General features: G+C 40.9%; 1 protein-coding gene across 1 annotated transcript in view; it reads left to right on the plus strand.

Annotated features, from left to right (window-relative positions):
• The window catches only part of ADGRV1 (adhesion G protein-coupled receptor V1), a 451,408-nt gene that overhangs the window by 354,150 nt on the left and 72,330 nt on the right, over positions 1 to 24,928 (plus strand). Inside the window, exon 89 of the mRNA XM_070413740.1 lies at positions 15,792 to 15,949. Coding sequence (XP_070269841.1) covers positions 15,792 to 15,949 — 158 coding nt within the window. The remainder of the gene's footprint in view (positions 1 to 15,791; positions 15,950 to 24,928) is intronic.

Consider the following 24,928-nt stretch of genomic DNA (forward strand, 5'->3'; position numbering starts at 1 on the left):
AAGGCTAATGTGCAAATTGTCCCCTCAGGAATGTAATAGCTCACTATGATGTGCACTGACCACCAGGAGGCAGTGTGAAACATGGCAGGTGACCAGCAGCTGCGATGGGGCACTGAGGGAGCCAGGGAAGGAGGAGGCGGGGAGGCGGGGAACCTGATCGGCCCTGATCGCAGGCCAGGCCAAGAGACCCTACCCATGCACTATTTTGGTGCACTGGGCCTCTAGTGTATATATGAACTTCAACCCTTAAGTTGGGGGATACTCATTAAATGCATGTTTTAAATGTATTCAACTTCTAAAAAATTATATTCAGCATCCTAGAATTTACAATGAGTGAATTTTTAACAACGATGAGAACCTCATTATGATTTCATTAGCAATTGGCCTTATGTTTAAAAGCTTCTTTTGTATAAAGGATGAAAGAATATCTTAAACATTTTACCTACTATAGACTGAGAACCTCTAGTGACTTGTCTTGACTGGTGTCTTGGCACTGTTGGTTTGATAATGATAAAACCTAAATTGTAGAATGAAATTTCTGGCTTCGCTTTGCTTTTTTAAAATTAATCTCAAGGCAGGCCAGAGAGAGTGCTTCACTTGGAACTCTACACAAATGCAGCTGTAAACATTAGGGTCTCTTTGGTGAGTTTTTAAGAGGATTAAAGAAAGGGGTTACAAAGAATAAGACACCTGGTTTTAGCATGTATGATGGCCTGATAGCCTATACACTTTCTTGAACATTTCTCCTCAAAAAGATGCATCTTAGAATCTGTCCAAAATTGCATTATAGTAGCACTTAATGGATGGACTGTAGTGTTTTTTGCTCTGTTGTTGTTGGTAGCATCGAAATCCAGGAGAGGCTCTGCCATATTTTTTACAGGATTTCTACATGCTAATTAATGGCTGTGCTGCTATTGGGCTATCAGTAGAGTCTATCTCTTGGACCTGGCGTTTTAAGTGTCTTGTTAAAGTTATCTATGTTGTTCAGAGTCCAGTTATAGTTTGGGAAGAGTTTTAATTTAATAAAGGATACATTTACATTGAAAGATAGGAGAAAAAGCAGTACTAAAGGGCTCTTTCCCCCTCAGACGTATTGTCTTCAGTGTTTTCTGGTTTGCTATTTTCATCCAATATTAGTTGTTAAGTTTTAATAAGTTGTTAAGTTTTAATTAGTTTCAGGCTAGTAAAGGATAGTGAAATTTTGTGAAGGGCAGTGAATTATCTTACCTCACTCTACTTCCCAAGCCCAACCCCCCACTCAGCTTCGATCTTCTGGATCATATCTTGTCATTTTCATTGGTTTGAAGGGTCCAGAGAAGAGAGCATTGGTGCAACAACTGCTTCCTTCCTGATGCAGCTGTGATTTCTGGATTGTCTGAAGTTCTTTTGAAATTCTTCTATGGCAGCTCTCCTGAGTTTTCCTCCACAATTATCCTTTACACAGGCTATCTTGGAGGGATTGTGAAATGATGTGTCCCCCTTTCTCTCTGGACCTTTTTCTAAAATTATTAAAATTAACAGTCCAGGCCTGGGGTGGGGGTGGGAGTGGGTGGATACAGACTAGAAAGGGTTAATGGGGGAAAGAGGGGGACATCTGTAATGCTTTCAACAATAAAGATTTTTTAAAAAACACAGCCCAAATATCATTGGACCAATTAATCCTGTGCTGTCCTCCTGTGTGGCTATTAATTCTTATCTTAACCCCCCAAAATCAGAGCATATACACAAATCATTGTCCTTGAAAGTTTTATAGCCCCAGAGGAAGAAGAAAGATTAATCATAATTACATTATCTTCCTGAAAATCTCAAGCCATGCTTCCCCTTTTAAGAACACAGATGATTCCTGAACCAACAGGAAACAAAGCTGAGAAATTTTTGAGCCTTGCCTTTTCTTTGCCATTGTCTGGGAAGGGGAGTATTGCTTTCCAGATTGGTCCACATCATTTTCCTATCAGGTCACTTAAGTAACAAATGTCATTCTGGATCCTCATCTTATTTCTTTATTGGCAAACTGATTTAACCATCCAACTCCCCCACACATAATAGCTCACTTCTTCCTCGAGTTCCCACCATGCTCCAGGTAGGTCATTCTATCACACTTAGCACATTGCATTAAGATTTGGCATGGGCCTCACCTGCATGCTAGACTCTGGTGTTATCTATAATAATAAAAGCGTAATATGCTAATTAGACCAGACAGCCGAATGACCTTCCGGATGTCCGTCCGGACAAAGCCAGGGCTTAGAGGGCTGAGGCAAGCCACCGTGGCTATGAGGGCCAAGCCCCTTGCATGTATTTCATGCATCCGGCCTCTAGTCTTAAATAAATAAATAGCAGCCATATGAAAGCCAGTGCTGAGTTTTCCATGAATGTAAGTTCAAGAACATGGTCCATTATATGACACTGTAGCCTTGCTGTTCTCAGAATGGAAAGAGTTGTGCTTCTTTTGAGCCAATGTGTGAGAGTGGTGCATATGTATTGTCGATGAAAGAATATCCAGCCTATAAAAAAGTTTTACAAGAGTTTATTTGAGCCAAAATTTTAAGGACATGACTGGAAGCAAAATCTCAATGGATTGAGAAAATGCTTTTGAGAATGGCATTTTTGCATCTCCTTTAATGCAGTTAGACTCAGAGGAGAAACATAGGAAGATTCATGAAATCCATTGGTGGTAGATTAAGAAGGTGGGAGGAAGTAAATTAGGAAGATCTCTAGGATTTGATAAAAAGCAAAATGGAGAAACACATACTTATCTTACATTGGTGGGCACAGGATAGTTAACATTGAACATTTATAGCACATATAGATGGTACGTAAGGAGCAGGATAACAGTGAGGGTCTCTGTCCTCTGGTGCCGGTGGTTGTGCTTTTGAGGGATCTAGAATGAAAATTACTCTAACGTTTCATAGGTGTATTATCCCACATGCATAAGAACAATGGACAGAGGTCATTTCAGGTAAAGATTGACCTTTCCTGAGGAAGCTCTAGGCCAGGGACATAACTGCCTGCCATGGACTAGCCAGTTAGGAATTTATGATCAGACCATCCTGCACAGTTTTTGGTCCCTGAGCTTGAGAGGCCCCCCACCCCCAGAGCTTGCAGATTTATTACATAGCCCCTGTCTTGTTCAGTGTATGAGTGCATGCATGTGTGTAACTCTGAAACACCTGCTAGAGAAAGCAAACTAGGATGAATGTATAGTATTTTTTTTTTAGCAAATAATATTTTGGTACCCCACTTCTGGTTCAATCTTAGTTTATTATTCATTTATTTTATATTATATAGAGTATATGTCTTTATCAGCTACTTAAAAACCTTTAGGCAATATCAGTGAAATGTCAGTATTTTACAGAAATAATGAAAAAGCATTTCTTTTTTTGGTGACAAAGAATGTAGGGGGAAAAAACCATCATGAAAATGTTATTTACTGCTACTCAGGTAATAAAATAACACGATGGCAACCCTTGACAAACTCACCTCAACTGCGGAAGAAAACATCTTCAGAAACCCAAGTACAGTAACACAGCTGTGAAAATAACAGCTTAGACATAGTAGAGAAGGCCACTGAGATGGCGTGTGCTCCCTTACCCTTCAAAACAGCCCCCTCTGAGAAACAGATTCCTGAGCAGTTAGGTAATCTGCATCCTGACCAAGATTTAATCACACCTCACATTTCTGTGATTTTAAATCTGAAATTTATATTTAAATGTGGGTCACCTTGGCAGGACCAAATGGAGATTTAAACACATGCATTTAAGAGATGGCATATCGTTCTTGTTTTCAAATGACTGAACATGGACCCAGAGCCTTCACATTTAAGTCACTGCTATGGGTGTTCAAGGAAATGCTTGCTCTTCTGAGAAATGGTGTCAGACACTTGGTTAGAGGCAATGAAAACTTTGTGGAGAAGCTTGCTGTTGCAGAAAATCAATGATGTTAACCAAGTATTTGGGTATCCTGTTAATGATGTCTATAATTTCTATATGTGAGTAAGCTCAGCAAAGTAGATCAATGCATATGCTGATGTGAATGATAACGGCTTTCCTTTGTTGAGTCCTACATGCTAGGCACTATGTTAAGCATTTTAATCAAAGTAATTTCATTTAATTCTCATAACACATTTATGAAAAAATAGATTTTATTCATATTTTATAAGTGAGGGTACAAAGGCTCAGAGGGGTAACTTCACTCGCCCATAGTCACACAGCTATTAAATAGCAGTGCCAAGGTTCAAAACCAGGCCTATCAGATTGAGAGTCCATATCTATAAGCCCTTTGCTTTCTCACTTGCTGTTTTGTGAAATCATATTATTTCTGTCTTCAATTCAGAATGTCCCAGACAGGAGTGGGTTTTCCACCAATAATCAAACCCACTTACATTAATCTCTGTTCTTGGTGAAGGCAGGCAGCAGACTCTTTAAGCAAGTTTTTGATTTAGAGGAAGTGGTTCCTCTGACTCTTCTCCACATACCTGAGCAATAGTCCTCCAAATGAGTTATGAAGAACAGTACTGACATTTGGTAAGATTTTATCATCTAGCCTGGCCAGTGTGGCTCAGTGGTTGAGCATTGACCCATGAACCAGGAGGTCATAGTTCTATTCCTGGTCAGGGCATATGCCTGGGTTGTGGGCTCAATCCCCAGTGTGGAATGTGCGGGAGGCAGTTGAAAAATGATTCTCATCATTGATGTTTCTATCTCTTCCTCTCCCTTCCTCTCTCTGAAATCAATAAAAACATATTTTTTAAAAATCACTATTATTTTTAAAAAATGTTATCATCTAAAAGTACATGATACCTTTCCAGATGGCATGAATATCACTCTTGACTTTTCAGCATGTTTTAAAAATTGTTTCCATTTTATGGCACATCAAACTTTTATTTGAAGTAAAATAGAAAAAGAAAGAAACGGAACGAGTATACCACAATAAGGGGAATGTTTGAAGACATCAGCCCAATTCTACAATTAAGTTTGGCTACAATTACAAACCTCAACCCAAAATCTTTACTACATATTGGATCATGGTATTTTTTTTAATGAGAAGAAATTTAAAAGTTCGTAAAGAAGATGGCCTTAAATTTTTAAGGCAGGTTTGGGACTATTTGGGTTTTTCTCACACATTCATGAGTATTCTCAGATATTAATATTACTCTGCTGTTCCCATTTCATTTTACTGCCCTGAAATCCTGTTGTTGAAACTACAAGACTTGGAAAATAACAGGAACATCCTGTTGTCAAAAATAAATTCCTTCTGCTAAAGTGCTGATTCAACTGAAGCCAATTTTTTTCAGAGAGGGGAAAGGCCTCGGTGGAAGGGGGCTTATGAATGACAAAGTCATTTTGGATTCATTGCCCTTTACTGATATCTGTTAATCTCTAAGTGAATGAAATTTATTCTTTTGTGTGAATTTTTGTGTGTGTTTTTAATTTTAATATGTGAAGTCATTAAAAACTTTAATTGAGGAATAGTATGGTCTATCCTGCCTGGGGGATTACTATGCAGTATTAAATTCAGAAATATGCATGTTCTGTAGCCCCTTAGCTCTTGGGGATTCATAGGCAAAGTAAGTAAAACACTAGGGACACTTCCTGAAAAGGGAATTTTTTAGATTATTAGTAGAATGTGGTCCCTGACAATAGTCTGTTCTTTTTCTGTCAAGTCTGACTTATGCTCAGAGCCTCCTTTAGAGCATTGACCTAGGAGTTTCAACAGCCATGCTTTGGACAAACTTTGCATCTTGGTTTGTTTTTTTTTTTCACCCATAAAACTATAGGCAGGACGGGATGACTTCTATCCCTTCTAGTTCTAAGATCCTATGAAGAAGAAAAAAATTCTGAAAGGATAAAGTACAATTATCTTTCCAATAAGCAGCTCGGATTGGTGGGGATATTGGCAATGCCATCTTCTAACAGTCAGCATTGGGGATCCTCCAGTACAATGCAGGCTTCCGAGAGGCTAGAAACTCCCCCTCTTCTGGAAAACTATCAGCTAATTGGCATTTCCCTTCCATTTGCCCTCTCCTTGGGGGCTTGGAGTAGGGGAGAAGAAGGCAGGGAGCAGGAGCATGGCAGGTAAGAAACTATCAGTTAAATCCCTAAAGGAGCTCTGAACCAACAGCTCCGTCTACTGCTGCTGACACTTCTGAGCCAAGCCGGCTGCTTAGCCTGGGTGGTGCCATCATGCTATGTTGGACTTCCTTGAATAGCACCTGCCTCTTTTTAATTACCTTCACTTTTCAAATTGGAACCAAGTTTTAACAACTAGTTTTACAGAAACACACATGAGTCATGAGGAAAAGCAGCAAAGGGAAAGTTTTCCTCCTTCCCCTCATGCCGAGCCGCAGTGCACACAGGCACTCACCTTATTTGCACGGCTGAATCACATTAAACATCTGCTGACTGATAAGGAATTCAAGAGAGAAAAAGCTGCTATCCAACCCCACCTCTTTTGTGAAGTCTTCCCTGCCTACTCCGGTAGATTTTTCTTTTATTGAATTCATAGTGTTCAGCACTTTCTCCCTTTTTTGGGACAGGTTAAGTCTTGTATATACATGAGAGGATGAGATCTTAGTAATAGGTGATAATAAATATAGCTATCTTTTATTGAGCATCTACATAATGCTAGGCTCTGATCTAAGAGCTTTACATGTATTGACTCATTGAGTTCTCACTTCACCCATATGTAGCAGATGGAGATGCTATTGTTCTCCATTTTATTTTAATTTTTATTTTTTTAGGAAACTGAAGTATAGACAAGTTCAATACTGGCCCAAGTCACAGAATCGATAAGATGTGCATCTAGGATTGACCCAAATAGTCTGGTTCTGGAGCCTTTATTCCTAGCAGTAATTCCTTTTCTCTAGGCAGTGATATCCTAAACCAACAGGAGGCTTCTACCCACTCTTCCTTTCTTGCACACATAGACCCTCAATAGCAACATCATTTTCTTTGAAGAATCTTTACATAAATCACAAAGGAGGTCACTTGAACTCTATCTATCTGGTGTCTAGTTTAGGGCTGTCCAACTAAGGAATTGTAAAATGTTGCTTCCTCTACATCAGGTATGATCCAATCCTTATGATTTCCCAACTTCAAGGAAAATGAAATGTGCCATTTCCCCATCAAAACTGGGGATTCCCATAGAGTGGATAGAATTTTGGCCTCCACATCCTTTACTCAAGTTTTACTTTCCTTTTCTTAAGTTAACTCTTAACCTCTGTATCATGTACCCGAGGTGTTTTGATCCATGTTTTTTCACCTTTTTAATATTTATTAGATATCCCTCACATGTTGACATTGTAGTATAGGATTTTATAATGTTCTCACATCATTTATTGTATTTTTTTTTTTGCTCCAGGATCCTTCAGGGTATATTAAAATACTCAATAAATACTAATTAATATTAGTATCATGGACCAACCCTAGCAACCACCTAGTATGAACATATATAGGGTCTTTAGATATCTTAAAATACATATTTGATGTGTTAACCCACTACTCGGTAAAGACCAACATCCTGAAATATGTGTTCAATAAAAAAATTGAAGTATATCAGGGTTGAGATGAGCTTAGCAACAAAGTTGGCTATTGGAGCCCAGATATAACATAATGTACAACTTAAGATAATTACCTTAAAATTATTGACAGATAACTTCACCTACTGACATTACCCTTGTTTTCTCAATAGTAAAGAGTTAACCATAATATTTACAGGATTTTAAGATTAAAATCTTACAAATAGGACAAGAAAGTGAATAGTGTATTTTAAACAATATGACTATGATTAACAATCTCTTAATGTCAGTTATTACAATGTGCTATAGATGTTAATGGGACCATAGATGACACAAGATGTGGTATGACTGAGCATTCATTCCTGCAGGGAATGCCCTAGAAATGTTTTCTTGGAACATTTGCAACCTTCACATAAGGCCAGAGGAATTGGTATGTCTAATCTCCAGGAAAATGTAATGTGGCTATTATTCAATAAAAGGTGGTCAATAATTATCAGTTGGATTATCCTTCTGCCAAGTGATTTTTGCTACTTTGAGAAATAATCACCATTGCTGTCAGGATATTTAGCCACTTACAATATCTATGTCTTTCATAGAGTGGCCCACAGTGACACTCTTGTCAGCATAGACCTACACTTCTACCTTTCTCATGTTTTTCATGGTCTATAGAAGTGTATTATAAGAGTATTGGGGAAGAGAGAACTTCAAAGCCTACAATTTTTTCATCAGGAAAAAGAAGTTAGCATGTGTCATGTTGACAGTTATGCTAACATGACACATGGCCCCCAATTTCTTCTTAGCTATTCCTAAATGCTTTGAGTTTATTGAAATAAACATAGATTGAACACAAAAAAAATAAAAATTGTATCTCCAACACTTACCTAAGATTAGAAAGTACTTCATCCTGCCTGTGTGGTGAGGGTTGGCCTCATCTCAAGCTGCTTTGCGGCTAATGGTCATACTCTGAGGATCAATGTGCCCATTGAAATCATGAAGTCAGATGTGGGTGAAGAGAGGGTGCAAAAAGACCAAATTTTTTGGACATTAATCTTATATTCTTGTGCCCACCCTGTAAATCTATATTTTTATAAAATTATAAAAAGCTGTAATTTTACTATCTTCAGATACAAGAATGTGGTATAAAGTTCTTTAAGATAAAAGCTTTTCACCATTCATTCAGAGCCTTGGTGAGCAAGGGGTTAGAGCAGGACACCTTTGCATGTGCTAGAACAATGACATTTTTCAGTACCAATGTTGTTTTATGAGAACATGGAGCACTGGTACATGCAAAAAATAACAAGTTAGCTTGACCTTATCCTGATTAAAGTCTGAATGGTCTTGATTCACTGGAACCTACCTGGAGTGAAGGTAGTAGACTCATTTCAAAAGTAGCATCATGTTGTTCCGGGAATAGATTCTTCAGAGTTGAGTTTCTTGGAAAAAGAAAAAAAAGCAAAAGAAAAGGTCATTTGAGGGTATCATGGTTTTAGACTGTTTTTTGTCAGTTATCTCTAACCTGTTAATGCTATGAGTCTATTATTTATCTTTGGAATTTATGTAAATACTAGAGGCCCGGTGCACAAAATTCGTGCACGGGGGAGGGGGCTGTGTTTCTCAGCCCAGCCTGCACCCTCTCCAATCTGGGACGCCTTGAGGGATGTCCAACTGCCCATTTAGGCCTGATCCCTCTCACAATCCAGGACTGCTGGCTCCCAACCACTCGCCTGCCTGCCTGATTGCACCTAACCGCTTCTGCCTGCCAGCCTGATCTCCCCTTAACCACTCCCCTGCCAGCCTGATCAACACCTAACTGCTCCCCTGCCGGCCTAATTGCCCCCAGCTACCCTCCCCTGCCAGCCTGGTCCCCCCAAACTGTTCTCCCCTGCAGGCCTGGTTTCCTCCAACTGCCCTCCCCTGCCAGTTATCTTGTGTCCACATGGGGGTGGCCAACTTGTGTGTTGGAGTGATGGTTCATTTGCATATCACCTCTTTATTAGATAGGATATTTTACCTTTTAATGAGCCTGGGATGTAGGTAACTGCGTTATTCACCACGAGCTAATTATACGCAACAATGGACTGTATTTTAGTGTATATAGTGTATCTGTCTACTTTACAATTTTAGACAGTTTAATGTTTAATGTGTTTTTGTTCACATTTTTCTTTGCTCAATCTTTTCAAGTAATATAAGTATATACATTATATGTAATAAAAGGGAGCCTGATTCTTGTTTTTTGGTCCTTTCGCTTGTGAGGTAGTTGTCAATGCAGAGTGAGATAGCAATGCTAACCATGGCATAGAGTAAACTCTAAAACTGGTAGACATGAAATGATGTTCTACTGCATCTTCAGATGCAACATTGTTTTAAAGAACAGTCATGTGTTCACTTCCTCTTTCTCTCTATCGCCCATTCAGTAGTGCTGTTTGAACTTTGGCCATTATAGCTGCATGTAAAAACCCACTAAAGCTACTTCAAGTAAAGGGGTGGGGTTAGAGAAGTATGTGTACCCAACAGGCATTCCCATGGGCATTCAAATGCTGGAAATGGGGTATAATTGGACCCTAGCGAACTAGAATTAGAATGCTGAAAACCAAGGCCACACTCTTCATCTCTCAGAGACCACAGAATCTCTCACTTGTGAGCGTCTGAATGCTCCTCCCACCTGTCCCCTCTTATCCCCTCTTCTCTGTCCATTTCTTCTGTATTCATTGTGTATTTACTCCAGTATGGCTGTCTGCTCTGAACTTTCAGAGCAAATTCACAGTGGTCAGCCTTAGTGCCCACCACTAACTGGCAACTATCTCAAAGATTCTCAAAGCTGATTAGCTCAGCTAAACTGTTAGAGCTGAGTCACTAAATTCCAAGTCAGGGGCAAGCCAGAAGGATGGTTGTCTTTGGGTCAGGGATATATCTCACAGCTAATCGCCAGTGGCTAGGGTGACCTGTGGCTGGGGTGTGGGGATAGAGGTCCATGGTTCATGGGGTCACGTTTTCCAGAAACCTTGAGCAGCGTGGGCAATGGAAGAGCATGTTTATTGCACTCACTCACAGAAACCTTCCTTCAGGGTTGTTTCGATGCAGCAGGGCTGAATATTTACCTCCCACCCACCCCTGTCACAGCCCAGCACGCCCCTTCTCATTTCATTCCACCAGTCTGCAGATCGATTGTGTCCTCTCTCGCTTTATTTGCTAGCTCTCTCCTTTTCTGCATCAGGGTGCTCAGGTTGCCAATCCCAGGCTTCTACATATGGCAGATCTCTGCTTCTCTATCCCTTTTGCTTCCTGCTGCTTTTCTTTCTCTTTGGTTCTTCAGGCTGCTGTGACCACCATGTACTATGAAAATATCTGCATCTGTTTCTCCTTGGGGGTACACAGGCCCCTGGCTTTGCTGCCAGATGTAAAGGTTAGTTAATTACATTAATCTCCATTATGTCCCATGAGTGTGCTAGAAGAATGCTTCTCAAACTTTCTATGTGCCCATGAAACGACTGGGCATCTTGTTAAAATGTGGTTTCAGAAACTCTGTCAGGGGGTGTAAGAGTCTGCATTTTTAACCGGCTCCCAGGTAGTGCCAATGATGCTGATGGAAGAGCACCACTTTGAGGAAGAGACTAGATTCTGATGTGCTGCCACCTATTGTAAATATAATCTGCTGATGTGAAGGACCGTGACTTAGGCAGCTTCATATGCCCTTCCATCTCCAGCACTGTCCCTGGGACATGATAGATATTCCAATGTTGCTTGGATTTTTACTGTATGAGTGCATCTGAAATACAGAATTTTCTGTGCCTACTTTTTCTTTAAGTAAGTGGTTTTCAAACACTGCTAAAAATCAGTTGAATCAATACTAGTACACATTTCTTGAGGGTCTTATTATGCAAAGCACTAGGAGAAAAATAAACAAAAACAAATTAGAGTCCCTGTCCTCAAGGAGAACACTGACATGTTTACCACTAACTCTAATATGTCTTTACTAGAATTGTGGAAATGATCTTAGAATTGTAGAGGTAGCAGTGAAGGCAAATGAGCCTGTTTATGCTACCAGCAACTTGACCTTAAGTAATTTAGGTGTCATTTTCCCATGTGTACATTGAGGCTAATGGGACTGTTGTGATGTTTATGCACAATAATGCATGTGAGGATTGAGTTTCATGCCTGGCACATAGTAAATGATCCCCACTAGTGTTATTTGTAGTGGTGATGGTAGTAAGTATAGGAGTAGTAATAATTACGATAGTCTACATGATCCACCTAATTCAGTTTAGGAAAATACCTCGTTCCTTCCCTTCCTCTCTAAGTCCATCTGTTATCCTAATGTTCAGTTTCACTTTGTAGGGCTTATCTGCAATTTAATTTTAACTTTGTTTCTGTTTAAAATTTAAGCTTAAAAGAAAATACATTTTAGAAATCAGTCTATTTCCTTGGTATGAAAACTGCTATATGCACTACAACAGAAGGACAGAAAGAATCTATTTTCCTACCTTGAAGCTGCTTAAACCCACACTGTAATTTTCTCATCTTCTCATGTCTCCATAAATTTATTTATTTTCCATGTGGAGAAGACAAAGTTGGTTGAGGCAACAAATGTAGCTTTTGATGTAGAGGCCATCATTAACAAAGTCTTAAGGAGGCCTACCTGGGGGAGGTTGGCACATGAGCCTGTGAATCACAACCATTGTCATTATCTAATGGAGGAGAAGTACTTAGTAATAAAGAAGAGCTTGGGAACAAACCTTTATTATTCTCCCATTACCTCCGTCCTTTTTCATGTCTATGTAATCCAGATGTAACTCAGATGTCAGCTGCCTGGATTACTTTAAATCCTGCAGAGTGCCAGGGGCAGCCTGTTCTTTAAAATGGAATTTAAATGGACTCCAATCACCGTCACTCGTACAGGGGTTCTCAGTGTTCCTCCCAATGTTGTCAGCAGTTATGAGTGGAGTTTACCTCTCTCCTGGACTCCTTTGCTTCTGAGCTTCTCCTTATGCTTATTCCAGACAGGAACAAAGAACCTGAAATACCCCAGGCCACCGACATAATTTTTTTTTTTACTCAAGTTAGATAATGCAAGTGAAAACAATTCAATAAGGATAAAGTGCTACCTCAGGGAAGTAACAACCTTACCAAACTAGAAAGTGACATCAGGCATTGTAAATGCTCCCAGCTACCCCGGGAGGAAGAAAAACCGAAGGTAATGAAACAGTATCTGCTTGTTTCATCTGGCTAAAAATAGAGAAAAGGTTGAAGTCCTGACAGGATTTTGAAATAAATTAGGACTGTCTGTGGGTTATAATAAGAAAGAAAATTTACCCGTGAAAGTTTAAAAGGGAACAGCAAAAGCTAGTCATGTGACTTCCAGGAACCCCAAAGAACATTCAGCACCAAAAGAGGGAAGAAGGGCCCCCAGCGTGCTTTGAAGTTGGGTGAGCTGGGAACTACAAGGAGCACACTTTCCTCACCCCTTTTAAGAAAGTACATCCACACGGCCTTGGTCTCATTTTCTGGTAACTGCCAGATCTGTCCTGGAAGCAGTGGCTGCCAGCACCATAATCAACTGCCTCCACAGCCCTCCAGTGTGCATAGCATTTGGCCTGTTCATTTCTTACATTACGTTCAGTTTTTCCAAGAATTTGTTCCTAGCCTGAGTTCAGAAACTGTTCCTAACATGATATTCATAGTTTCCTAACTCCCGCGTCGCTTTCCTATGATCTAATCCTCAAACTACCTAGATGCACTGTACATCTTACTCGGTTGGACTGAAGGAAATTCTGATTGATGAGGCTTTTTTTTTTTTCCTTTTACGGGTAGTTGCCTGACACCCCAACCCCCAGGAGAGGTAGTACTAACAAGGCAGGTAGTTTTGGTTGCAGGGACACTGGGATGAGTCACAGCTGGACAGGAGTAGTAGGCAAGAGGAGGAGCCAGCTGTACTGCAGGGCCCCAGTAGGCAGGAACACGAGGAGGGCTGCCAACAAGAACAGGCGTGCTGGAGGCCAAAGCCCTCCTCGTTAATCACCCGCCCATGTTGACCACGCAGAGGACAAACTGGGCACTCTCAGCAGCCTGGTACTGATGACAGGGCACGACTGCAGGGCTCTGAAGAAACTGGGGGAAAGGGACCGCTTCAGGATTGGATCGTTTCCCCCCTTTCTCTGAACGAAGGGGCCAGGTGGCCAAGTCATCGTACAAGCAGGGAGAACTGCAAAGGAGAGTTTTAAGAGCGATGACACTTAGGGAGTTTCCTTCTCTTCCCGAGAGCCCTGCAGACACGCCTGGTTAGTGCTAACATCCTGGAGGTCCACTCTGCCCATTTTATTTTTTAACCAGGCTGGTGCACCATTAGTTGAGGTTCTGCTTTCAAAGGTTGTCCTCTGAATCTAAAGGCACTTCAAGTAGAGAAGTGGGAACCAAACATGAGAAGTTGTATGTGTTGGAGTCAAATCTAAACACTGGTACTCTGTATCAAATGTTGATTAATCCTAGAGCACCTCACAGTAGAGTCAGTAACCATCCTCATTTTACATCCTGAAACTGAATTGTGATGACATTGTTCAAGATAAAAATAGAGCAGTGGAGTCTGTGTGAGTTTCTCCGTCTGTGTCTGCTTTTGTCTAAGCACCTTTAGGCCAGTGTATGGCTGTGGTTCCATAATTCTGAGGAAAACAAGAGACAAATCATTCAAAGCTAATATTCGTAGAAATGACTAGCCATCATGATCACTATTTTTAGTACAGAAATGTATTCAAGCAAGATCAAGGCCATTAATGTTTGCCTGTTTTATCTCGTCTTGTGCCTTTTACCTGGAAGATACGGGTCTGTGACACACAGATGAGCGTACAGGGAAGGCGTCAGCCTTTGTACTGTCCAAATTAAATTCTGAAAGCTAGGAAATCCATCATTCTGACATCTCTTTGTGGATGCAGAATATGTGTTGAAATATCTCTTGAAATGTGTCTTGATTACAAGAGGAATACATTTAGCAGGTCATGTTAATTAGGAATAATACCTAAGGAAGGTCTTTGATAATATGTCACTTTTTAAATATAAAATTGCAGCACTTTTTCCCCCCAAATGGCAAGAATGGATGTTTCCATGATTACTATATTTTGAATTTTGAGGTTTTCTTCTAAACATGTTATATTTTTTTCCTTGATTTTTTTCAGAGTTCATTATTTTTTTTACTTGTTGTAATGTAGGTTTATAAGTATTATGTATTAAAAATGAAGAAGTTGGGGAAAATATTTGAAAAGAACACTACCTACTATTAAGATTTCTTGTCATTAAATGTATTATAGTGTTATAAGTTACAGGAGGTATGTCCTTTTTAAAAATTCCTGAAGAGTACAATTTCAGCTATTGAGAACTTATTTAGTAGCCCTCCCTTTTGACATTTTAAAATACATATATATATTTTTTATTTTTAGAGAGAGAGATAAAAGGAGAGGGAGAGAATGAGAGAGATGCATTTATGTAAGAGAGAAACAGCAATCAGCTGCCTCCTGCACACCCTCTGCCAGGGATCAAGGCACGTGCCATGACCAGGAATCGAACTGGTAACCTTTTGGTGCATGGGACGACGCCAAACCAGCTGAGCCACACTGGCCAGGCACATTTTGATATCTTTGTATGAAAGATTTTTGTAAAGAACATAATGATTTAATAAATTATGAGTAAAAATTTCCAGTTACATCTCTAAAATCATTGTTTGTAGACCTTCAATGTTATCAAAATTAATAAATAATGTAAGTTTACCTTGGACCTCATTGTTCTAGATAAACTCTAGTAATAACAGATGCAATTGAGTGGTATAGCTTCTAAATGGAAAGTTGTCGTCATTTTCAAGAGAATTCATGGCTCTACAGGAAATGTATAGCTTAGGAATGACAGAATTGAGCCCTAGGAATCCTCAGATTTGCCATTAAGCAATGCCTTCTCTCATGCAGTCCTCAGTTTGACCTTGGTCTCAGTAGGCCAAGAAGATAGAGCTGCAAAGCAAGTGCACATTTCTCAAAGTATTTGGCCAGGACCTTTTTTTTTTTTTAAGTTTTCTGAGCATCTCAGGATGTGCTTGTTTCACGGATCCTACTTTGTAAAGCAGTGGATGAGATTTAACCATGTAGCCTCTACTCGAACAAAGCTTCAATTTGGCAAACCAAAAATGAGCTTTTGCCAACACTTAGATACAAAGAGTTAGTATAAAGCAATGATGTCAGACATTCTGGATTTCAGAAATGTTCGTATTGAAGTTGTCTGAGTGATCTCTTCTCTTCTCTTTCAGGTGTTTCATCCCCAATATCTATGCCGCTCTGTTCACCGCAGCCCTGGTCCCTTTAATGTGCCTCGTGGTGGTATTTGTGGTGTTCATCCATGCCTATCAGGTGAAGTCGCAGTGGAAAGCATATGACGATGTCTTCAGGGGAAGAACAAATGCCGCAGGTTTGGAAGGAATTGTATTTGTACTTTGGAGATGAGAACTTTTTAATGGTGGGGGAAATGGCGCTGCAACATTTTTATCAAGAAAAAGAGAGAAGTTAGACTCCGCTTTCAGCTGTAGTCTCCAGTGCCTCCTGCTTCTAAGTACTCCCTGACATCTCTCTCTTTAGGTCTCTAGGTTTTATTGCTGGTCTCAGTTTTGTCTTTTTAAGATATTAATGTCCAAGGAAATGAGTCACACAGCCTTTGGGAGTTGCTTGCCAAAACTTCCTTCAACTTAAGCAGTAATAACCTATGTTCAACCTGTGAAATGTATTCATTTCTTCCTGAGAATCTGAGAATTCGTCACAAACTTCCATTGTGCTCAGGAGTGCTGTGTTTTGCATGTGGAGTTCTGCCTGTGCTGACAGATGTTTAAAAACATATGTGATCAGACAGCTTCGTAAGTGGCTACACATGTCTAGTGATTTAACAGTACAAGTCTTTCCAGCTCAAATTGGCTTTCACTGCAGCTCATTTTTTCCCTTTGAATCATACTAACACAGGTTTCTATGATCTGATTCTTTTTTTGTTGTTAGATTAGAGTCTCTTAGGAATTTCCTTAGCTGGGAACAATAACCACACACCTACATACAGAAAATTCTGTCTAAAATGGTTTGAGTGACTAGAATATTAGGAATAATTTTGTAGCTGGGAGCGGAGGTTCCTGTTCGGGCCAGTGAAGAAGACGAATCTCTCTTTTCTAAACTTTGACAAATCTAGAGCCAAATGAATGAGAGGAATTCTTCACATTTTAAGTGCTTCTCAAAGTTTAAGCAAGATAGTATATATGAAGTCCCTAGAACAGTGTCTAATATATTATTGGGGGTTCAATAGATATTGCCATTTATAGGATAATAAAAGGAGGTACTGTGACATAAGAAAAGCCTCCTAGCACCTGAACTGGATCAGGGAAGATGCAAAAAAGATTTTCCTCTTGGTATAAAGAGAAGGGACTTTTTATATTATTTTGTGCATTCATTTGTAAGATAGCTGTATCTAGCCAACTCTTCTGTATTTTCTCTTTCATTTAGCATGGAATCATTTTGTAGGCAGAAATATTATTTAAGGTTATGATTAATCTTAAATTCTTCAATTACAAAAACTACTTAATGTAGAAATCCTACTTTTTCATGGGACAGAATTTTTCCAGAAGCTATGCTATTATTAAACTTAGGGTTCATTTTATTACAATGCATATTCTTAAGGGAAGAGTTGTTAGTTTCTTTAACAAATGACAAGATTTGTTTTGTTTTCTATATAAAATAGAAGTGCCAGTGTTTGCATGTTTTCAATAATCTACACTAATAAAAGACAAACATGCAAATTGACCATACTTTCGCTATACCTTAAGCCATGCCCACCAACCAATCAGAGCAACTATATGCAAATTAACCCAACCAAGATGGCAGCCAGCAGCCACGGAGCTGGAGCAAGCAGGAGGCTTGGTTGCCCCAATGATAGAGGAAGCCAAGCTTCCCGCTTGCCGCTTCGGGCTCTGAACTCCACTGAAAGCAACAAAGTTTCAATTATAGAAGGTAAATAAACCCCAGATACCTGCTTTCAGCCAGCCATGGCCACGGAGCTGGAGTGAGCAGGAGGCTTCCCTCCCGCCCACCCTGGCCGGCTCTGAGCTCCTCTCAAGGCTACAAAGTTTCAATTATAGAAGGTAAATAAATCCCAGAATAAAAAAGAAAAAGAAAAAAGGAGAAGCTAGGAGCTTCCGTTGCCAGGGGGGCTTGGCCAGCCAGAAAACAGCCCTCAGTCCCTCACCCAGACTGGCCAGGCACCCCAGTGGGGACCCCCCATCCTAAAGGGGGTGTGGCCAGCCTGCAAACAGCCATCAGCCCCTCACCCAGGCTGGCCAAACCTCCATGGGGTGAGGGTCCCCATTGCGGGGGGCTTGACCAGCCTGCAAACAGCCATCAGCCCCTCAACCGGGCTGGCCAGGCACCCCAGTGGGGACCCCCACCCTGAAGGGGGTGTGACCAGCTGCAAACAGCCATCAGCCCCTCACCCAGGGTGGCCAGGCACCCCAGCGGGACCCCCACCCTGATCCGGGACACCCTTCAGGGCAAACCAGCCGGCTCCCACCCATGCACCAGGCCTCTATCTTATATAATAAAAGGGTAATATGCAAACTGACCCTAACAACAGAAGACTGGGAATGACTGGTCACTATGACACACACTGACCACCAGGGGCCAGACGCTCAATGCAGGAGCTGCCCACTGGTGGTCAGTGCACTCCCACATGGGGGAGCTCTCCTCAGCCACAAGCCAGGCTGACGGCTGCCAGTACAGTGGTGGTGGTGGTAGCGCTAAGGATGTCCGACTGCAGCTTAGGCCTGCTCCCCACTGGCAAGTGGACATCCCCCGAGGGCTGCCGGGCTGCCAGAGGGATGTCTGACTGCCAGCTTGGGCCCAATCCCCCAGGCAGCGGGCCTAAGCCAGCAGGTGGACATCCTCCAAGGGGTCCCAGACTGCAAGAGGGCATAGGCTGGGCTAAGGGACCCCCCCCCCCCCCCAGTGCACAAATTTTTGTGCACCGGGCCTCTAGTGATAACATAAAGGCTTAACATGATGAGTTAATCCTTTTCATGCCTAAATCACTCCTATGCCTTTTGGATATGATCCAACATGGATGTAGTAAAAACAAACAAACAAACAAAAAACAGTACTTTATCTGAAAAACATAGCCCTTAAGCACTAAACATAATTCTGAAAGTTCCAGCATACTTGTATCTCAACTTGGGAAACCTCTCTTGTAATGAAATAGTAATAGAAGCATTGTTCTATTATAGCTTTTCAAATATATACCGTAAAAAAATACTTATGATTTTCTAATTCCCCTATTTCCATGACAGTTTAATAGTTATTACCTCATACTTGGACACGGTCAGTATTTTTCTGATTGGTCACCAGTTCAAGTCTTTTATTTCTCCATTTCATTATCTCAGATGTCTATATTCAAAATGTAAAGTGGATTGCCTCACCAGCATCATTGCCCACAAGAAAAGTCCAGTCTTTTTAGACTACAATACAAGATCTCCACAGTCCACCCTTGGTCATCTGTCCATCCCCAAGTTAGTTACTATTTATCCTGCACTCTGACTATGCCAGTTTATTTACCCTTTCCTAAAGTTGCCTGATACTGTCATCTTTGTTCATGTAAGGAATCCTCAAAGAAGGAGAGAGAAGTGGAAAGTGCTTATCGCTCTCCCATAATCTTCATTAGCTCCCCAAGCTGTCCAACATAATCCCATAATCTAAGTCAAAATTGTGTGCTGGATAAGCATAAGTTAATTTCCCTAGACCCCATGTCCCACAAGACACTATTAACTCTTTTGTAAAATTTCTGGAAGTTCCCAATATGCCACCTCTTCTGTGAAGCCTTTGGAATTGCTTCTTTACAGAACCAGACCATTAAGAATTACTCATTCTCTCATCTATGCCTTTAAAGAAAGCACTTTGTCTCTACAGCCATTACAGCAGTTATCATGGAATGGTGACTTGTTTTGGGGGGTGTGGCTGACTTCCTCAATAAATTATAAATTTCTTGAGGGCAAGGACTATTTATTATTCATCTCTGAATCACCAGGGTCTTGTAGAGTAGATAGCAGGAACATAATTAGTATTTGTTAAATAAATGAATAATCATTAATGTATTATAAAATCTTATAGGAATGAATACGTAAGCTAAGTATGGCATAAGAAGGAGAGATATTTGTTGTATCATCAAAAGTAGAAATTCAGGGATATTTCTCATTGATCTGTTTGTAGGTATCACACTTTGAAGGTTATATTTTAAGACTATTTTTTGTTAACTTCTATAATTTCCAAAACTACATGTTCAGCTTTGACACCTGACTCATCTTTTATGTTTTATTAGCTACCTATTATAACCCCACTCCACTTGAATATGCTTCACTTACCTTGAATTTAAAATCTCTAGAAAAAAATTACTATCTAGCCCGGCTGGTGTTGCTCAGTGGTTGAGCATCAACCTATGAACCAGAAGCAGAAGGTCACGGTTCGATTCTCGGTCAGGGCACACGCACATGCCTGGGTTGTGGGCTCAGTCTCCAGTAGGGGATGTGCAGGAGGCAGCCGATCAATGATTCTCTCTCATCATTGATCAATCTCTCTCTCTCTCTCTCTCTGTGAAATCAATTTTTAAAAATTACTATATAGTCTACCAAGGAGCATTTGATCTTTAAATCTTTCTGCTAAAATTCCATTGCATTGACCTGAAAAGTTTCTAGTGAAGATGGCACTGTAAATTCATGTTTTTGCCCACTACCCTGCTCTATATACATAGCAGTTAAAGACAAGCTATAATAAGAGAAAATTTTAAAAATAATAAACATTTCTGTGGATCAGAAACAGAGCAGGAAGACAAAGTGGTAATCTGGCCTGAAGCCATGGGCCCATTGTTTTCTGGATCCACAAACAGGTGGATGAGGGAGTATCTGAACTGCTGTGGTGGTGAATTGGAATGAAAAGGCCTCACCCAAGGCAGGTGGAACTGGAGCAATAGCACCTGCATAAAAGAAGCCTGGAAAACAGCTGCACAGTAGCTTGGGCTTTGGGTTGTAGAAATCTAGGAGCCCAAGGAGAAACAAAACAAAACAAAATTTCATTAAATACCTGGGCCAAGCTCTCTAGGGTTCACAGACTGTATCTTCACCATGGGGTCAGGAGTCTCAACACATCAAACTAGTCCTCTGTGGACAGCAGGGCTGAGTGAAGGCAACTACAAAACCACTGGACAGAACAAAGGTAACCAGAGAGAGACAGACAAACAGAGAACAAGCAAAGAAACAAATGCTTTCTACTCAAGATTAGCTGCAAAAGCAACCCTTTTTCCTAAGGCAGCTGAGATGGTTTATACTTTGCCCTGAAGTTTTGAACTGAATGACCATTTTTAAATATACTAGATAGTATTATGAAAAAATAGATTTTTCAAATAATAAATCAAAAGAAGAAAATCAATTCCCTTTTCTCACAAAAGCACAATTTCCTAGTTTGACAAATGACGCTAAATTTTGACTATTGTTTGTCAAACATTGTGAAGGGTTTGTTTGTTTATAAATCACTTTTAACAGTGAGTGTGATGCATTATGAGTAAGTTCAATTTGTAGTTTCCTTATAGCCAAGTTGGTTTTTTGTAATTATAATGATTATTGATTACCTTAGAGTTTTAGGTTTGGTAAACAGATGCAATGAGTTATCACCAGCATCACCTATTTGAATAACTGAAGAGCTTGAATCCATCATTTTGTTAGGCCTGGAGTCTTTCATATATCGATAGAACTGTTCTCTAAACTAATCACCATTGTGCAGGTTACATGTGCCTTATAATAGGAGCAGTTTAAAATTCACACTTGCGTGTTTGTCATGACTGCTGAGTATCAGTCCCTTTACAATTCTGTATTATTTTTTAAATTTTATTTATTGATGAGAGAGGGAGAGAGAGAAGAGAGACATCGATTTGTTGTTCCACTCATTTATGCATTCATTGGTTGATTCCTGTATGTGCCCTGACCTGGGATCAAACCCACAACCTTGGCGTATGAGAATGAGGCTCTAACCAACTGAGCTACCACCTGGTCAGGGCTTACAACTCTGTATTTTGAGTTACATTTTTGTTCCTGTTATCCTTAATTTCAGAATTCAAATAAACTCAATGAAATCCAAAGGAAAGGGGGGTACAGAGAAAGAGCTGCTAATAAATAAAATGTGTTCTGTGCTTCAGTCTCCCAAAGATGGCCACTGTCAGTCTCTTTCTTTTCTGAGCTTGGCCTGGCACAGCGATGGCAGCATGGCCTCTGTGCCTCTTTTGCTGCCTGACTGCTATCGACCAAGTTTTTGAAGGTCAGTGGTTGCTAATGAGATTCACCGGCCTCCTCCTCTCTTCAGTGGGCTGAATGTGCAGTGAGAATGAGTCAGGATAAAGGTATGTTCTCTGAACTAAATCTCAATGTCTCAAACAGCATTTTAAACAAAGCCTGTAATTTTAGGGTTTGGTTTTGATCTCTGGCAGAGATAAGCTTGTCTCTTCTTTTGGGATCATTAGAATTTACTGGCTCCTTTCTGATTCATCAGCCAGTTCTTATGTGAGGAATGATTCACATAAGATCAGGGAAGGAAAATTAATTTGAATAAAAAGAGGAAGTGGGTGATTATAAATCCTTTTCTTGTAAAAATCCCACACATATATTTTAATACAATAGATAAAACTGTAAAGGTGGCTTGATCCAGCTGTAAAAACGGTGAAAATGAGTTATATAGAATTTACTGGTACTGTAAAGGCTGTTTCTCTACTTGGGAACATATCTGAGAATGAAAGCTTTCATTTCACCTGAGGCTCCATCACTTCATATTTATAGTGAACAAAAACCCTATCTAATAAAAGAGTAATATGCAAATTAGCCGTCACTCCGTGACAAAGATGGCAGCACCCATAGCGGCTGGGCAGGACGCTGGTGGCATCACCCCGGCAACGTGAGCCCAGCAGGCAAGCGGGGTGCAGGCAGCACCCAGCAGGGCCTGCTGGGCAGTGGCGGCGGCGACCCACAAGCAGGCAAGCAGGGCCTGCAGGCAGCACCCAGCAGGGCCTGCTGGGCGGTTGCTGCAGCGACTTGTGAGCAGGCAAGCGGGCCTGTAGGCCGCACTCAGCGGGGCCTGTTTGCCCATCCCCGTGGTGTGGAGCAGGCAGGCCCCGCAGAGAGCAGAGAACCACAGGGAGTGGGCCCAAGCCATCAGTAGCACATCCCCTGAAGGCTCCCAAATTGGAGAGGGTGCAGGTTGGACTGAGGGACCCCCCCACCCGCCCTCCCGCCCCCTTTCCTCCCCTGTGCATGAATTTCGTGCACCGGGCCTCTAGTCTATCTATATAAAACCCTAATATGCAAATCAACCAAACAGCGGAACCACTGGTCGCTATGATGCATACTGACCACCAGGGGGCAGATGCTCAATGCAGGAGCTGCCCCCAGCCCGCAGGCCCCAGCCAGCGGCAGCGGCAGGGGCAGGACTGGTGAGCATGTGGCGCCAGGCCAGCCAAGGCGGGTGCAAACTGAGGGCCCCCCCCCCCCAATCACCCTGCCAGTTACTCCACAGATCGGCCCTGATCACTGGCCAGACCTGGGAACCCTACCTGTGCACAAATTTCGTGCACTGAGCCTCTAGTAGTAATATAAATCAAGATTCCATTGTTATGAAATCATTGAACACTTGTTATAATGAGTATTTCAAAGAATTATCCCTTATTTCCTAAAGTTGAGTGACTTTGTTTCTGCTGACATATAAAATGTTTCAAATAGGTTTCAAAGAATCTCAATGAAACCCAAAGGGTAAAGGAAAAGGAAAGAGCTCCTGGGAGCTGCAATAGGCTCTCTGTTGGATTCTCCAAAGACGGTGGCCATCAGCCACCTCCCTCCTGTGGTGAACAGGCTACTTTTCATACAAAGCGGTAGTGTCTGTTTCCGCTCTTTAAATCTGGACTGGCTTTGGACTTGCTTAGACCAATACAATATGATGGATGTGATGCTGTCCCATGATGGGTCTGGCCTTTAGGAGAACTAGCAGTTTCAGCTTCTTTTCTCTTGGAAGCTAGCTAACATGTAAGAACCACCGTGATGTCTGAAACCCCAAGCTCGTGTGGAGTGGCCATGTGGGTGACATGCTTGACCAGGCCTCAGTTGTTTCAGGCACCTGAGCTCTAAAAATTATTATAGGTTCCAGCACAAGTAGATACCGCACAGAATAGAAAAACTGCCCGGCTCAGACTGTAGGATTGAGAGAAATAATAAATTATTTTAAGCCACTAAGTTTTGTGGTTGTTTATTATGTAGCTATAAATAGCTGAAACTCTGGTTCTAGTATTCTTATTCTCACATCAAAATTATAAGTATGTCATTGTCATTTTAGAATTTATTGCTTGAAGGAACACACATCGTTTATAAATAAAAATGGAAAAACACAATATGACTTTTTTTCCCTAAAGCAAAATCGAGGCTTCCACTAAAGCGAAGTAAAAGTAATCTTACACAGTAACAGTATGTGCTTGAATTGGATCCAGAATGACCAATAGAACAGGTTTCACATGTCCTTGGCAGTCAGCTGCTTGTTTTCAGTCTGCTCAGTTCCATTGCTCAGAAGAAAGCAAAACAATGCTGAGGGACCTGGGGAAAACCCCAGAGCTTCTCACTAAACCATAAACAGTCTCTTGCACTTGAGCTTGAAAAATCTTTGTGAACACAGTTCAGTCTTCCCACATTTTGCCAGTAGTGGTGGGGGAAACCCAAAATGTTTACAGAAACATTGTGGATGCTCCCGCAATCTTCAGAGATTCAAATCAGAAATCGTTGAGCCTGAAAGGTGATGTGTTGTCAGTCTTCAGTGTGTGTTTTCTTCTTGACTGTTTTTGAAAACATTTGGAGCTTGATAATACTTATTAGAAACTGACATTAGGAGTTGGTTTCCTAAGGCTTAAACCATGCAGATGAAAAGTATTAGAAAACAGAAATCATAGAGTTGAGAGAAAGTGTAAATGTCTGTTTAAACTCGATATTTACACATGTAACCAAAGAAGAAAAGGGACTGATAATTTGTGACAGAGCTGGGTCTTTCTAGAACTAAAGTTTTCTGAATATTTTTACCTCAGTGAACTGGCTTTCACCTACTCCCAGTTAAATACTAATGAGGACAAGGGCAGTTCTCTATTTAGTCTGTTACAGTACTAAACTTTTAAGTCCAATTTACATTTATTTTCCAGTGGGCATAGGGCATAGGGCATGGATACGTTAGGGTTGGAAGAAAGAGTAAAGAGCCAGGACTGCATATAAGTGGCAGGTGTGAATTTACCTGGGCCCTGGTAGTCTAATTATTATAATCACCACTACCAATTAAGACTGACCATATGCCAGACACTGTGCTA

The sequence above is a fragment of the Myotis yumanensis genome, unplaced genomic scaffold (genome assembly GCF_028538775.1).
Source record: "Myotis yumanensis isolate MYYU_CA2020_CCGP unplaced genomic scaffold, mMyoYum1.0.hap1 SCAF_4, whole genome shotgun sequence".
Classification (NCBI taxonomy): domain Eukaryota; kingdom Metazoa; phylum Chordata; class Mammalia; order Chiroptera; family Vespertilionidae; genus Myotis; species Myotis yumanensis.